This window comes from Mesoplodon densirostris, chromosome 5 (assembly GCF_025265405.1).
Source record: "Mesoplodon densirostris isolate mMesDen1 chromosome 5, mMesDen1 primary haplotype, whole genome shotgun sequence".
Lineage (NCBI taxonomy): Eukaryota > Metazoa > Chordata > Mammalia > Artiodactyla > Ziphiidae > Mesoplodon > Mesoplodon densirostris.
This window is the reverse complement of record NC_082665.1, coordinates 14486002-14502018: the sequence shown is the minus strand read 5'-3', so window position 1 is coordinate 14502018 and position 16017 is coordinate 14486002. Positions and strand designations below refer to the sequence as shown.

General features: G+C 38.1%; 2 protein-coding genes across 2 annotated transcripts; both read right to left on the bottom strand.

Moving 5' to 3' along the window:
• Positions 1 to 3479: 3479 nt before the first annotated feature.
• Positions 3480 to 4025, bottom strand: LOC132491175 (keratin-associated protein 13-1-like). The gene has a single exon (XM_060100027.1). It carries the CDS (start codon positions 3981 to 3983, stop codon positions 3480 to 3482), a length of 504 nt encoding a protein of 167 aa, XP_059956010.1. The 5' UTR covers positions 3984 to 4025.
• A 6844-nt stretch (positions 4026 to 10869) lies between these two features.
• Positions 10870 to 11415, bottom strand: LOC132491092 (keratin-associated protein 13-1-like). The gene has a single exon (XM_060099924.1). It carries the CDS (start codon positions 11371 to 11373, stop codon positions 10870 to 10872), a length of 504 nt encoding a protein of 167 aa, XP_059955907.1. The 5' UTR covers positions 11374 to 11415.
• Between the last annotated feature and the right edge of the window lie 4602 nt (positions 11416 to 16017).

Here is a 16017-nt window from a genome sequence, read left to right as displayed (position 1 = left end):
TCACTGGGGATGAGAGTAAGTGGATATTTGGGACCCAATCTTTGAGGACATTGTTTCCATGCTCCAAGCAAACTTCAGCTTTGCTGTCAGTGGGGCTATTTAATGCTCTATCAGGCAGAGAGCTTCAGGGTCCTGTGGTTTTTGACATAACTTGTGGATCCCACTTCTCGGTGTCTCTACTATGAAGTGGATTTCCTGATTAGATGCTGCCTTGTGAGGAATTCCATGCTGGTGGATCAAGTTTTTCATTAGCTCCTGAATAATATTGCTGCTGAGATAAGCACAAAAAGCAGAGGCTTACTCTGAATAGGTAGCTATGTGTTTGAGGATGAACCACTGAGCTGTTCATGGCACAAGGGGGCCATGTTAACTTGCAACCAACTGACCGGTTGGTCTCCTTGAAGAATAGTGCCATACTGGGAGTTTAGTATTAGCCTCCGTTGCTGAGAGATTGGACATTTGTAGTGGCATTCATTATATGAGATTTGTAAGTGGGAGCTTATGCTGTTGGACCCATTCATAGCCTCTCTGGTCACTTATTCACATGCTCATCTTGCCAGCATTGTGAGGACTTCTGGCAAAGGCAAGCTAGCTCGACTGACAGTCATTTTGTCAACTTGAGTTTTTAGCTGCTCTTCCATGATAGATGCATTCTGGTGGGCATTAAGAAGAAATACAGAGATCTTGACACTTTGGACCTACATACATATATCCATCCATATGTCTCTATACCAGATTTTATTGTCTGAATATTATATATTCTCCCTTCCAGGTTTTTAACTAGCTGGTCTGGTCAATTGCAACTGTCCAGGAATCTAGATGGATCATCAACGGGGACCACTTTTCTCTTTTCTACAAAGTGGATAACCAGGGGCTACACATATGATTCTACACATAGAGAAACTTTTTTTTTTTTCTCATCATGGTGTTTAAAGGCATCCATGCAATGAGCCAATCCATCTGCAAGTCTTGCTTGGGCTTTTCCCTTCCTCCTTCAGCTGGTCATTTGAGGCACCAAATGTGACCACACATGTGATCTGAGACAGAGGTGGTGGTGCAATGCTGGTCGGTGACATGGGGGTCTGGGTTTCTGCTCATGGAACCTGCTTTCTTGTTCTGCTAGCGTTCATTCCTGTATGAGCTATTTCTGTCTTACAATGGATTGCTACTGAGTCCACCTGGCTTCATGACTTGGAAGTTTCAACAGAACGCATCTCACGATGGACAGCTACAGATGCATGATCACTTGTCCCAGTGTCAAATTTTGTATCTCTAGCAGGTCCAAGTAGTTTCCAAGGATCTGATTATCCAAAGATATGTTAATTTTCAACTACAGATTATAAGACCTTGTTCTACAACTTTATTTGCCTGCATTGTGATTTTCCCACCGAGGTGTGCCGTAAACTCCACATTGCAGTTTTATTTTATTTTATTTTTATTTTCTTCAATACCACCGATGCCACCAACACACTATGGTCTGCCAGATTGTTTGACCCAACCAGTAGGGTTGCTTGCATCTGAGACTAGACCTACAGAATCTTTTCCTGCTCCTGGTCTAAAGGAAGTTTTGTATATAGGCCAGAGAGGTACTTCTACTTAGGGAGTATGTTCGTTCCAGAACCCCGTAAAGCCTACCAGATGCTCTGCTACTTTATTTGTAGTAGGGGATTTAAGAGATTTAACTGTTTGTTACATATTTTATATTTTTATATTATGCTATATATTTAATATGAATATATTTATATAAAATAAGGAAGTATAATGACATTCTTTTTTACATAATATTTGACAAAAGTTTTATTTTATCAAGATCTTTAAATGCTTAAATAAGTAGAAAATAGAATGAAAATGAGCAGGCAGAAAACTATTTGAACAGTGTGAATAAGAGAAGATGAATCCTAAGATTAATGTGATCCAAAACTCAAGATATCCAAAACAATGATGTGAAAGAGACCTATTATACCTCTCTAGCTGATTTTCCATTACTAATCCATACAAATTGTAACTTGATTTTCAATAATTTCCTGAACACAAGTACCTTTGTACCTCTCTGCTTTGATCATTTTATTTCACCTTCTCAGAATTCTCCTTATTCTCTCCCATGTTGCTTGCGTCTTCACTTCTTATATTAGTCCTCATCTATCATTTGGATAGATGGTTTTATTTGGTTTTATTGTAAGACTGGGACCTAGAGCGAGCCCTTAATGGGCTTTGAGTCTTCATTTCCTTCTGTGTAAAATAACTAGTTCATAAAATGTGTGTTTCTCATGGTTCTTATAGCGATCTGAAAAATGATGAATAGGAAAGTTCTTTGAAACTTGTTCTTTATCTCAGTATAAAGATACTGTCTTTTTGTTATTTGTTTTAGACTTATCAACATGTTGCCTAACTTAGCACTAGGCTGTTTTCTGAAATATGTGACCTATAAAATGTCAGATTGGCTACATAAAACATAAAAACGAGGAGTGTGTAAATGTGTGTTGCAATATGAATGAAATAGTGACTTTGGATGGTTTGAAAGCCTTGTTTTCTCCAGCCATGTATAATTTGGATCTTGGATCCAATAAGGTGAAACTCTACATCTCATGAACCTAATTAATTCTCTCCAAATATAATTGGCTTCCTCTTTACACCTGTGAAGAAATCAATTCCATACAAAGGTACTCAGTGAGATGAAGGGATAAGGTTTTCTGCCACCCAACGTTGACTGAATCAAAGAACGCTCTCTAAACTAATGTACAAAACTTCTCATATAACCTATAATTTTTCCCCATTCAGTTGTATTTTCCAAATGGCTTGCTTTTCTCCTTCAGTCAGCAAACATCAAGGCCTCATATTCTTTGAAGAATATGTGCTCTATGCCACTCCTGAGATTATTATTCACGTGAAGTTTATGCATGCAATGTAAGGATTTCAGAAAACAGAAGTTTTGAAGAAGAAAATGTTGAAACCCTCAAATAACTTAGTTCAAACCTATCAATGTTAGTTTTCCAAAGTTTGCTTTCAGAGGTATAGTAAACGTTAACTCAAAAGCAGCCTCCAAAAAAAGCAAAAGCCAAAAAAAAAGAAAGAAAGAAAAAACACGCTTAACTAGTTAAAACTAACAATAAACTTAGTAGCACATTTGCAAGCCAAATTGAATGAGTTTATTAGATTATATTCATTTAGGTTTTTATCCATTTTGTGAATAAAATGCATGAACAAGGATCACATTAATTCATTAACATTAATTCATTGTTTGTTAACATGAATTTCATTAATTGATTTAGTAATATATTTCATTCATTTTTCTAATTCCGTTAATTTATTCCATAAACTTAATCATAAGTTCAGTATACGTGGCAGACAGTTTTTTGGTCAGTATTTTACGAATGGCAAAAAGGTGAAGAACAGTTGATCCTCCCGAAGATCATGAAGATGATAGAAGCTCTGTATAGAGGTTGGACACATTGCTCACATCTGAATGTTCCACAAGCTGATCAATAGAAGGCAGATCCACAGATTGGTCTGTAACACAGTGATTGGCAACTCCTAGCGGCAAAGCAGGATGGGCGGCAGAAGCCGGATCTATGGCTCAGCCAAGGGAAGGCATAGACTTCATAACCCAGGGGTCTGAAGCCATGGGATCCAAAGCCCAGTGTGTAGCAGCTTCTGGATCCATAGCCCAAGGAGCAGCCTCTGCTGGACCGAGAGCCCAGAGACCCAGCATAAGTTGTGCAGCAAGGACTGTAGATCATGGAGGTCCTTGGACGGTAGCAGGAGGTCTGGCAGGGACTGGATAGCCCAGAGGATGTGAAGCACCTGATGGGCTCATAGAAGCCACTCCGGAGAGAGGAGCCCAGACGGCAGGAGCGGGGAGAGCAGCGATCAGTGCTGTAGACCAGGTCGCCGAGGTAAGAAGAGCCACAGGAGGAGCTTGAGTAGCGCAGGTGGTCCCCAAGGGAGCAGGAGGAGAAGTTTCCTGAGCATGGATAGTAGGACATGTTGAGAGGAGTTGTGAGTTCCAATGAGTGACAATGAGAAGATTCTGAGGTTTAATGTCACCCCCTGGACTGGGGTGTTTTTATACTCTTAGCCATGGGTGTGACATTCTACACAGTCACCTTTGTCACGCTTGTAAAGTCTCATCTCTGCATGTGTAATTCAATAATATTTTCTGTAATTGCAGATGAAAAATTCATTTCATCTCATATTCATGTGTGAACTCACCGTGTTGTTAAAACACTAAGCTAATGAGCTGTTCCAAAGTCAGAAATTCTATGATGACGTGCCTTTGATGCCATCTCATCGTGACCAGAAAATCCCCTTCTCTTCTCACTGGCCAAGATTCTTTTTTCATTTGACTGTATGTTGGCTGGGGGATGCTTAGCTCTAAGGGAAGGGATTAAGATGAATTAATTTTTTTTTCCTGTGGAAGAAAGGCACCCTATTTGCCACCAATGATTTTCTTTCCCTAACTTTATTTCATTGCCTAAAATTATTTTTATATATTTTATTATAAAATTACTTCTCAAATTCTTTAGAAAGAGAAAATAGATCAGGTAAATTGAATAAGAAATATGGTGGATCACAGAGATAAACCAGAACAAATGTTTAGAGGCAAAAATGACTAAAGAAGTCTACTTTGAAGCAGAGGCTCAGGGGATGCCAATATGTGCACATGTGAAAAGACTCAGAGTCAAATATTTTAGAGGCAAGAGGAGATAAGTAGTGACTTTATGGGGTTTTCTATCTCTGTAGTTTAAATTAAAAAGTTCAGTATGAGAATAGTTTATGGCTTTTCATATATATGCTGTCCCTTTTTTCATCTATATTTAAAATTTTGTAGAGGTCTTTCTTCTCTAGAACAACTCCCATCAAGCACTACCTTCTGAACATTTCTACCTTCAGATTCTTTCATATGATTTTCTTTTTCACTGGAAAACATAATTTTTATCTACTCTATCCCTTTAAGATTATTTTTCCACTGTAAAATATCCAAATATCCTCTTTTTATAGAGCTTTCCATAACAGGTAAACCTGAACTAAAATGAATATTGAAGGATTTTCTCAAATTAAAAAGACAATAATCTCAGAGGGAAAGTTGGAATTGCAGCAGGTGAAAAGAAGACTGAAATATGAGTGAATTATGTCTAAATACACATTCTACACAGCACTAATAAAGTGGTTCTTAATATATAAGAAGAAGTAAACAGTAATAAATTAAGAATGATCATTAAAATCTAAGATTTTGCTTAAAAATTAAAAGCCTGGAAAAAATAAAAAAAGAGTAAAATTATAGCATTAAACCATTTTATTACTCCTCAAATGCATGAAAAGAGACAAAAAGAAACATAAAAGATGGAATAAATAACAATAAAATAGTAAATATGTAGGTAGAAATCTGACTGTATCAATAATTAAGTTAAATATAATACGACAAATAGTCCATATAAAAGACTTAGAATATCAGACTGGAATGAAAATCAAAACTGTTTTCTACATAAAAGAGATTCTCTTAAATATAAGGAAAGAGAAAAGGAAACAGAAAAGATATATCTGGCAAAAGGAACAAAAATGCTACTTCTACTTTATTAATCTCAAAGTTTGCTATGTGTTAAGAAGTTTATTGTATATTAAGCAAGATATTTCTTAACAATCAATCTGTCGGACTACCAGGAGGATACACATTATTTCATTAGTTTTTTAAATGTTACACTAAGGCCACACCATCTAATAGAGTAGGCACTAGCCACATATATCAAATTCAATTTGCATACATTCAATTCAATTAAATTAAAATTCAGTTCCTCAGTCATATTCATCACATTTCAAGTGCACAACAGATTACACGTGGCTAATGGATACCAAATATTGGAAATTGCAGGTAAAAAATATTTTCACCATCAAAGAAAGTTCTATTGGGCAGTGCTGCCTTAAAGATCACAGCCGATTGTTGATTTGTTAATATAAATTCACATTTTTACTGTTTTCTGTACAATGCAAGAATGTTAGAAATCTTAAGGCCACTTATCCTTACCCCAATTCATGTACTATTATGTTAGTATTTTCATTTTATGTATGCTTATGCATACTGATAAATATTTGTCCCCATGATTTTACAGGCAGTATTTGCTTAAATGTACCCAATATATATTTTTTATTTACTCTTTATTCCTTCCTACATCTTTTTGCTATAGGCGAGGATCATTTTGCTTTTGACTATGTATAACTTTTGACTATATATTTCTGTGCTGGAAGGCTAGTGACATGATCTCGAAGTTTTCAATTGTCTGAAAATATCTGTATTTCTATTTCCTATTTGAAACAGATACTCACTAGTCGTGTATTCTAGTTTTAAATTGTTCTTTCATCACAAATTTGAGGCTATTTAATTGTTTTCCTACCTTCCCCTTTCTATATGTTTAGAGTTCAGTTGTCAATTTTACTGTTGCTATTTGTGTGTGTGTGTGTGTGTGTGTGTGTGTGTGTGTGTGTGGTACGCAGGCCTCTCACTGTTGTGGCCTCTCCCATGGCGGAGCACAGGCTCTGGATGCGCAAGCTCAGTGGCCATGGCTCACGGACCCAGCCGCTACGTGGCATGTGGAATCTTCCCGGACCGGGGCACGAACCCGTATCTCCTGCATCAGCAGGCGGACTCTTAACCACTGCACCACCAGGGAAGCCCAGTTATTCCTTTTTTGAAGGGATGTGATGTGAGTTCCAGTGCAGATCTGTACCTGTCACAGTCCACCATTTTCACCTTGAGGGTCAACTTATCAGGAGAGAGATTCTCTGTAGCTCTGGTTGTCCTCTCTTCCTGAGGGGAAATGTTCAAGAGTGACTGGGTGGGATGAAATGTAGACTCTGTCACTGCATTTGAACTTGGAGCTGGGGTGGGTACTCATTATTTCCCTCCTTCACAATCTATTGGAAATTTGCTTCACCCTCAGCTACCACTTCTATTTGTCTCAGTGGATTTCTTGGTGGTATTACCTATGCCCTTTCCTAAGAGGTATGAACACTGATAACCATACCCTTTTCTTGCTATAGTTACTGCATATGACAAATCACATCCTCAACTGGGCAGGGATTTTCAAGGGCCATCTAAGTAGATCGACTGAGCTCCACACATACACCTTCTTACCCTCACTGTGTAACAGTAACCCTACTATTTTCTACTAAACAGGATCATCTACCCTTGGATTAGATGGTAACTCTTTTTATTTATTTATTTATTTTTGGCTTGCTGGTACCCCAAACAAGGAACTCAAAGTGCTCAGCCAGCAGTCATAATTGCAGTTCAATGATACCTTTGATATGTCCATTAGAAAGTCTGCCTTTGGGAACAGGTGTTCTATCCTTGGAAATTCCAGTTGCAGAAATAGGAAGCATAAAGTTCTTAAATGGGTCACTGGGGATGAGAGTAAGTGGATATTTGGGACCCAATCTTTGAGGACATTGTTTCCATGCTCCAAGCAAACTTCAGCTTTGCTGTCAGTGGGGCTATTTAATGCTCTATCAGGCAGAGAGCTTCAGGGTCCTGTGGTTTTTGACATAACTTGTGGATCCCACTTCTCGGTGTCTCTACTATGAAGTGGATTTCCTGATTAGATGCTGCCTTGTGAGGAATTCCATGCTGGTGGATCAAGTTTTTCATTAGCTCCTGAATAATATTGCTGCTGAGATAAGCACAAAAAGCAGAGGCTTACTCTGAATAGGTAGCTATGTGTTTGAGGATGAACCACTGAGCTGTTCATGGCACAAGGGGGCCATGTTAACTTGCAACCAACTGACCGGTTGGTCTCCTTGAAGAATAGTGCCATACTGGGAGTTTAGTATTAGCCTCCGTTGCTGAGAGATTGGACATTTGTAGTGGCATTCATTATATGAGATTTGTAAGTGGGAGCTTATGCTGTTGGACCCATTCATAGCCTCTCTGGTCACTTATTCACATGCTCATCTTGCCAGCATTGTGAGGACTTCTGGCAACGGCAAGCTAGCTCGACTGACAGTCATTTTGTCAACTTGAGTTTTTAGCTGCTCTTCCATGATAGATGCATTCTGGTGGGCATTAAGAAGAAATACAGAGATCTTGACACTTTGGACCTACATACATATATCTATCCATATGTCTCTATACCAGATTTTATTGTCTGAATATTATATATTCTCCCTTCCAGGTTTTTAACTAGCTGGTCTGGTCAATTGCAACTGTCCAGGAATCTAGATGGATCATCAACGGGGACCACTTTTCTCTTTTCTACAAAGTGGATAACCAGGGGCTACACATATGATTCTACACATAGAGAAACTTTTTTTTTTTTCTCATCATGGTGTTTAAAGGCATCCATGCAATGAGCCAATCCATCTGCAAGTCTTGCTTGGGCTTTTCCCTTCCTCCTTCAGCTGGTCATTTGAGGCACCAAATGTGACCACACATGTGATCTGAGACAGAGGTGGTGGTGCAATGCTGGTCGGTGACATGGGGGTCTGGGTTTCTGCTCATGGAACCTGCTTTCTTGTTCTGCTAGCGTTCATTCCTGTATGAGCTATTTCTGTCTTACAATGGATTGCTACTGAGTCCACCTGGCTTCATGACTTGGAAGTTTCAACAGAACGCATCTCACGATGGACAGCTACAGATGCATGATCACTTGTCCCAGTGTCAAATTTTGTATCTCTAGCAGGTCCAAGTAGTTTCCAAGGATCTGATTATCCAAAGATATGTTAATTTTCAACTACAGATTATAAGACCTTGTTCTACAACTTTATTTGCCTGCATTGTGATTTTCCCACCGAGGTGTGCCGTAAACTCCACATTGCAGTTTTATTTTATTTTATTTTTATTTTCTTCAATACCACCGATGCCACCAACACACTATGGTCTGCCAGATTGTTTGACCCAACCAGTAGGGTTGCTTGCATCTGAGACTAGACCTACAGAATCTTTTCCTGCTCCTGGTCTAAAGGAAGTTTTGTATATAGGCCAGAGAGGTACTTCTACTTAGGGAGTATGTTCGTTCCAGAACCCCGTAAAGCCTACCAGATGCTCTGCTACTTTATTTGTAGTAGGGGATTTAAGAGATTTAACTGTTTGTTACATATTTTATATTTTTATATTATGCTATATATTTAATATGAATATATTTATATAAAATAAGGAAGTATAATGACATTCTTTTTTACATAATATTTGACAAAAGTTTTATTTTATCAAGATCTTTAAATGCTTAAATAAGTAGAAAATAGAATGAAAATGAGCAGGCAGAAAACTATTTGAACAGTGTGAATAAGAGAAGATGAATCCTAAGATTAATGTGATCCAAAACTCAAGATATCCAAAACAATGATGTGAAAGAGACCTATTATACCTCTCTAGCTGATTTTCCATTACTAATCCATACAAATTGTAACTTGATTTTCAATAATTTCCTGAACACAAGTACCTTTGTACCTCTCTGCTTTGATCATTTTATTTCACCTTCTCAGAATTCTCCTTATTCTCTCCCATGTTGCTTGCGTCTTCACTTCTTATATTAGTCCTCATCTATCATTTGGATAGATGGTTTTATTTGGTTTTATTGTAAGACTGGGACCTAGAGCGAGCCCTTAATGGGCTTTGAGTCTTCATTTCCTTCTGTGTAAAATAACTAGTTCATAAAATGTGTGTTTCTCATGGTTCTTATAGCGATCTGAAAAATGATGAATAGGAAAGTTCTTTGAAACTTGTTCTTTATCTCAGTATAAAGATACTGTCTTTTTGTTATTTGTTTTAGACTTATCAACATGTTGCCTAACTTAGCACTAGGCTGTTTTCTGAAATATGTGACCTATAAAATGTCAGATTGGCTACATAAAACATAAAAACGAGGAGTGTGTAAATGTGTGTTGCAATATGAATGAAATAGTGACTTTGGATGGTTTGAAAGCCTTGTTTTCTCCAGCCATGTATAATTTGGATCTTGGATCCAATAAGGTGAAACTCTACATCTCATGAACCTAATTAATTCTCTCCAAATATAATTGGCTTCCTCTTTACACCTGTGAAGAAATCAATTCCATACAAAGGTACTCAGTGAGATGAAGGGATAAGGTTTTCTGCCACCCAACGTTGACTGAATCAAAGAACGCTCTCTAAACTAATGTACAAAACTTCTCATATAACCTATAATTTTTCCCCATTCAGTTGTATTTTCCAAATGGCTTGCTTTTCTCCTTCAGTCAGCAAACATCAAGGCCTCATATTCTTTGAAGAATATGTGCTCTATGCCACTCCTGAGATTATTATTCACGTGAAGTTTATGCATGCAATGTAAGGATTTCAGAAAACAGAAGTTTTGAAGAAGAAAATGTTGAAACCCTCAAATAACTTAGTTCAAACCTATCAATGTTAGTTTTCCAAAGTTTGCTTTCAGAGGTATAGTAAACGTTAACTCAAAAGCAGCCTCCAAAAAAAGCAAAAGCCAAAAAAAAAGAAAGAAAGAAAAAACACGCTTAACTAGTTAAAACTAACAATAAACTTAGTAGCACATTTGCAAGCCAAATTGAATGAGTTTATTAGATTATATTCATTTAGGTTTTTATCCATTTTGTGAATAAAATGCATGAACAAGGATCACATTAATTCATTAACATTAATTCATTGTTTGTTAACATGAATTTCATTAATTGATTTAGTAATATATTTCATTCATTTTTCTAATTCTGTTAATTTATTCCATAAACTTAATCATAAGTTCAGTATACGTGGCAGACAGTTTTTTGGTCAGTATTTTACGAATGGCAAAAAGGTGAAGAACAGTTGATCCTCCCGAAGATCATGAAGATGATAGAAGCTCTGTATAGAGGTTGGACACATTGCTCACATCTGAATGTTCCACAAGCTGATCAATAGAAGGCAGATCCACAGATTGGTCTGTAACACAGTGATTGGCAACTCCTAGCGGCAAAGCAGGATGGGCGGCAGAAGCCGGATCTATGGCTCAGCCAAGGGAAGGCATAGACTTCATAACCCAGGGGTCTGAAGCCATGGGATCCAAAGCCCAGTGTGTAGCAGCTTCTGGATCCATAGCCCAAGGAGCAGCCTCTGCTGGACCGAGAGCCCAGAGACCCAGCATAAGTTGTGCAGCAAGGACTGTAGATCATGGAGGTCCTTGGACGGTAGCAGGAGGTCTGGCAGGGACTGGATAGCCCAGAGGATGTGAAGCACCTGATGGGCTCATAGAAGCCACTCCGGAGAGAGGAGCCCAGACGGCAGGAGCGGGGAGAGCAGCGATCAGTGCTGTAGACCAGGTCGCCGAGGTAAGAAGAGCCACAGGAGGAGCTTGAGTAGCGCAGGTGGTCCCCAAGGGAGCAGGAGGAGAAGTTTCCTGAGCATGGATAGTAGGACATGTTGAGAGGAGTTGTGAGTTCCAATGAGTGACAATGAGAAGATTCTGAGGTTTAATGTCACCCCCTGGACTGGGGTGTTTTTATACTCTTAGCCATGGGTGTGACATTCTACACAGTCACCTTTGTCACGCTTGTAAAGTCTCATCTCTGCATGTGTAATTCAATAATATTTTCTGTAATTGCAGATGAAAAATTCATTTCATCTCATATTCATGTGTGAACTCACCGTGTTGTTAAAACACTAAGCTAATGAGCTGTTCCAAAGTCAGAAATTCTATGATGACGTGCCTTTGATGCCATCTCATCGTGACCAGAAAATCCCCTTCTCTTCTCACTGGCCAAGATTCTTTTTTCATTTGACTGTATGTTGGCTGGGGGATGCTTAGCTCTAAGGGAAGGGATTAAGATGAATTAATTTTTTTTTCCTGTGGAAGAAAGGCACCCTATTTGCCACCAATGATTTTCTTTCCCTAACTTTATTTCATTGCCTAAAATTATTTTTATATATTTTATTATAAAATTACTTCTCAAATTCTTTAGAAAGAGAAAATAGATCAGGTAAATTGAATAAGAAATATGGTGGATCACAGAGATAAACCAGAACAAATGTTTAGAGGCAAAAATGACTAAAGAAGTCTACTTTGAAGCAGAGGCTCAGGGGATGCCAATATGTACACATGTGAAAAGACTCAGAGTCAAATATTTTAGAGGCAAGAGGAGATAAGTAGTGACTTTATGGGGTTTTCTATCTCTGTAGTTTAAATTAAAAAGTTCAGTATGAGAATAGTTTATGGCTTTTCATATATATGCTGTCCCTTTTTTCATCTATATTTAAAATTTTGTAGAGGTCTTTCTTCTCTAGAACAACTCCCATCAAGCACTACCTTCTGAACATTTCTACCTTCAGATTCTTTCATATGATTTTCTTTTTCACTGGAAAACATAATTTTTATCTACTCTATCCCTTTAAGATTATTTTTCCACTGTAAAATATCCAAATATCCTCTTTTTATAGAGCTTTCCATAACAGGTAAACCTGAACTAAAATGAATATTGAAGGATTTTCTCAAATTAAAAAGACAATAATCTCAGAGGGAAAGTTGGAATTGCAGCAGGTGAAAAGAAGACTGAAATATGAGTGAATTATGTCTAAATACACATTCTACACAGCACTAATAAAGTGGTTCTTAATATATAAGAAGAAGTAAACAGTAATAAATTAAGAATGATCATTAAAATCTAAGATTTTGCTTAAAAATTAAAAGCCTGGAAAAAATAAAAAAAGAGTAAAATTATAGCATTAAACCATTTTATTACTCCTCAAATGCATGAAAAGAGACAAAAAGAAACATAAAAGATGGAATGAATAACAATAAAATAGTAAATATGTAGGTAGAAATCTGACTGTATCAATAATTTAGTTAAATATAATATGACAAATAGTCCATATAAAAGACTTAGAATATCAGACTGGAATGAAAATCAAAACTGTTTTCTACATAAAAGAGATTCTCTTAAATATGAGGAAAGAGAAAAGGAAACAGAAAAGATATATCTGGCAAAAGGAACAAAAATGCTACTTCTACTTTATTAATCTCAAAGTTTGCTATGTGTTAAGAAGTTTATTGTATATTAAGCAAGATATTTCTTAACAATCAATCTGTCGGACTACCAGGAGGATACACATTATTTCATTAGTTTTTTAAATGTTACACTAAGGCCACACCATCTAATAGAGTAGGCACTAGCCACATATATCAAATTCAATTTGCATACATTCAATTCAATTAAATTAAAATTCAGTTCCTCAGTCATATTCATTACATTTCAAGTGCACAACAGATTACACGTGGCTAATGGATACCAAATATTGGAAATTGCAGGTAAAAAATATTTTCACCATCAAAGAAAGTTCTATTGGGCAGTGCTGCCTTAAAGATCACAGCCGATTGTTGATTTGTTAATATAAATTCACATTTTTACTGTTTTCTGTACAATGCAAGAATGTTAGAAATCTTAAGGCCACTTATCCTTACCCCAATTCATGTATTATTATGTTAGTATTTTCATTTTATGTATGCTTATGCATACTGATAAATATTTGTCCCCATGTTTTTACAGGCAGTATTTGCTTAAATGTACCCAATATATATTTTTTATTTACTCCTTATTCCTTCCTACATCTTTTTGCTATAGGCGAGGATCATTTTGCTTTTGACTATGTATAACTTTTGACTATATATTTCTGTGCTGGAAGGCTAGTGACAAGATCTCGAAGTTTTCAATTGTCTGAAAATATCTGTATTTCTATTTCCTATTTGAAACAGATACTCACTAGTCGTGTATTCTAGTTTTAAATTGTTCTTTCATCACAAATTTGAGGCTATTTAATTGTTTTCCTACCTTCCCCTTTCTATATGTTTAGAGTTCAGTTGTCAATTTTACTGTTGCTATTTGTGTGTGTGTGTGTGTGTGTGTGTGTGTGTGTGTGTGTGTGTGGTACGCAGGCCTCTCACTGTTGTGGCCTCTCCCATGGCGGAGCACAGGCTCTGGATGCGCAAGCTCAGTGGCCATGGCTCACGGGCCCAGCCGCTCCGTGGCATGTGGGATCTTCCCGGACCGGGGCACGAACCCGTATCTCCTGCATCAGCAGGCGGACTCTTAACCACTGCACCACCAGGGAAGCCCAGTTATTCCTTTTTTGAAGGGATGTGATGTGAGTTCCAGTGCAGATCTGTACCTGTCACAGTCCACCATTTTCACCTTGAGGGTCAACTTATCAGGAGAGAGATTCTCTGTAGCTCTGGTTGTCCTCTCTTCCTGAGGGGAAATGTTCAAGAGTGACTGGGTGGGATGAAATGTAGACTCTGTCACTGCATTTGAACTTGGAGCTGGGGTGGGTACTCATTATTTCCCTCCTTCACAATCTATTGGAAATTTGCTTCACCCTCAGCTACCACTTCTATTTGTCTCAGTGGATTTCTTGGTGGTATTACCTATGCCCTTTCCTAAGAGGTATGAACACTGATAACCATACCCTTTTCTTGCTATAGTTACTGCATATGACAAATCACATCCTCAACTGGGCAGGGATTTTCAAGGGCCATCTAAGTAGATCGACTGAGCTCCACACATACACCTTCTTACCCTCACTGTGTAACAGTAACCCTACTATTTTCTACTAAACAGGATCATCTACCCTTGGATTAGATGGTAACTCTTTTTATTTATTTATTTATTTTTGGCTTGCTGGTACCCCAAACAAGGAACTCAAAGTGCTCAGCCAGCAGTCATAATTGCAGTTCAATGATACCTTTGATATGTCCATTAGAAAGTCTGCCTTTGGGAACAGGTGTTCTATCCTTGGAAATTCCAGTTGCAGAAATAGGAAGCATAAAGTTCTTAAATGGGTCACTGGGGATGAGAGTAAGTGGATATTTGGGACCCAATCTTTGAGGACATTGTTTCCATGCTCCAAGCAAACTTCAGCTTTGCTGTCAGTGGGGCTATTTAATGCTCTATCAGGCAGAGAGCTTCAGGGTCCTGTGGTTTTTGACATAACTTGTGGATCCCACTTCTCGGTGTCTCTACTATGAAGTGGATTTCCTGATTAGATGCTGCCTTGTGAGGAATTCCATGCTGGTGGATCAAGTTTTTCATTAGCTCCTGAATAATATTGCTGCTGAGATAAGCACAAAAAGCAGAGGCTTACTCTGAATAGGTAGCTATGTGTTTGAGGATGAACCACTGAGCTGTTCATGGCACAAGGGGGCCATGTTAACTTGCAACCAACTGACCGGTTGGTCTCCTTGAAGAATAGTGCCATACTGGGAGTTTAGTATTAGCCTCCGTTGCTGAGAGATTGGACATTTGTAGTGGCATTCATTATATGAGATTTGTAAGTGGGAGCTTATGCTGTTGGACCCATTCATAGCCTCTCTGGTCACTTATTCACATGCTCATCTTGCCAGCATTGTGAGGACTTCTGGCAAAGGCAAGCTAGCTCGACTGACAGTCATTTTGTCAACTTGAGTTTTTAGCTGCTCTTCCATGATAGATGCATTCTGGTGGGCATTAAGAAGAAATACAGAGATCTTGACACTTTGGACCTACATACATATATCCATCCATATGTCTCTATACCAGATTTTATTGTCTGAATATTATATATTCTCCCTTCCAGGTTTTTAACTAGCTGGTCTGGTCAATTGCAACTGTCCAGGAATCTAGATGGATCATCAGCGGGGACCACTTTTCTCTTTTCTACAAAGTGGATAACCAGGGGCTACACATATGATTCTACACATAGAGAAACTATTTTTTCTCATCATGGTGTTTAAAGGCATCCATGCAATGAGCCAATCCATCTGCAAGCCTTGCTTGGGCTTTTCCCTTCCTCCTTCAGCTGGTCATTTGAGGCACCAAATGTGACCACACATGTGATCTGAGAAAGAGGTGGTGGTGCAATGCTGGTCGGTGACATGGGGGTCTGGGTTTCTGCTCATGGAGCCTGCTTTCTTGTTCTGCCAGTGTCCATTCCTGTATGAGCTATTTCTGTCTTTCAGTGGATTGCTACTGAATCCACCTGGCTTCATGACTTGGAAGTTTCAACAGAACGCATCTCACGATGGAGAGCTACAGATG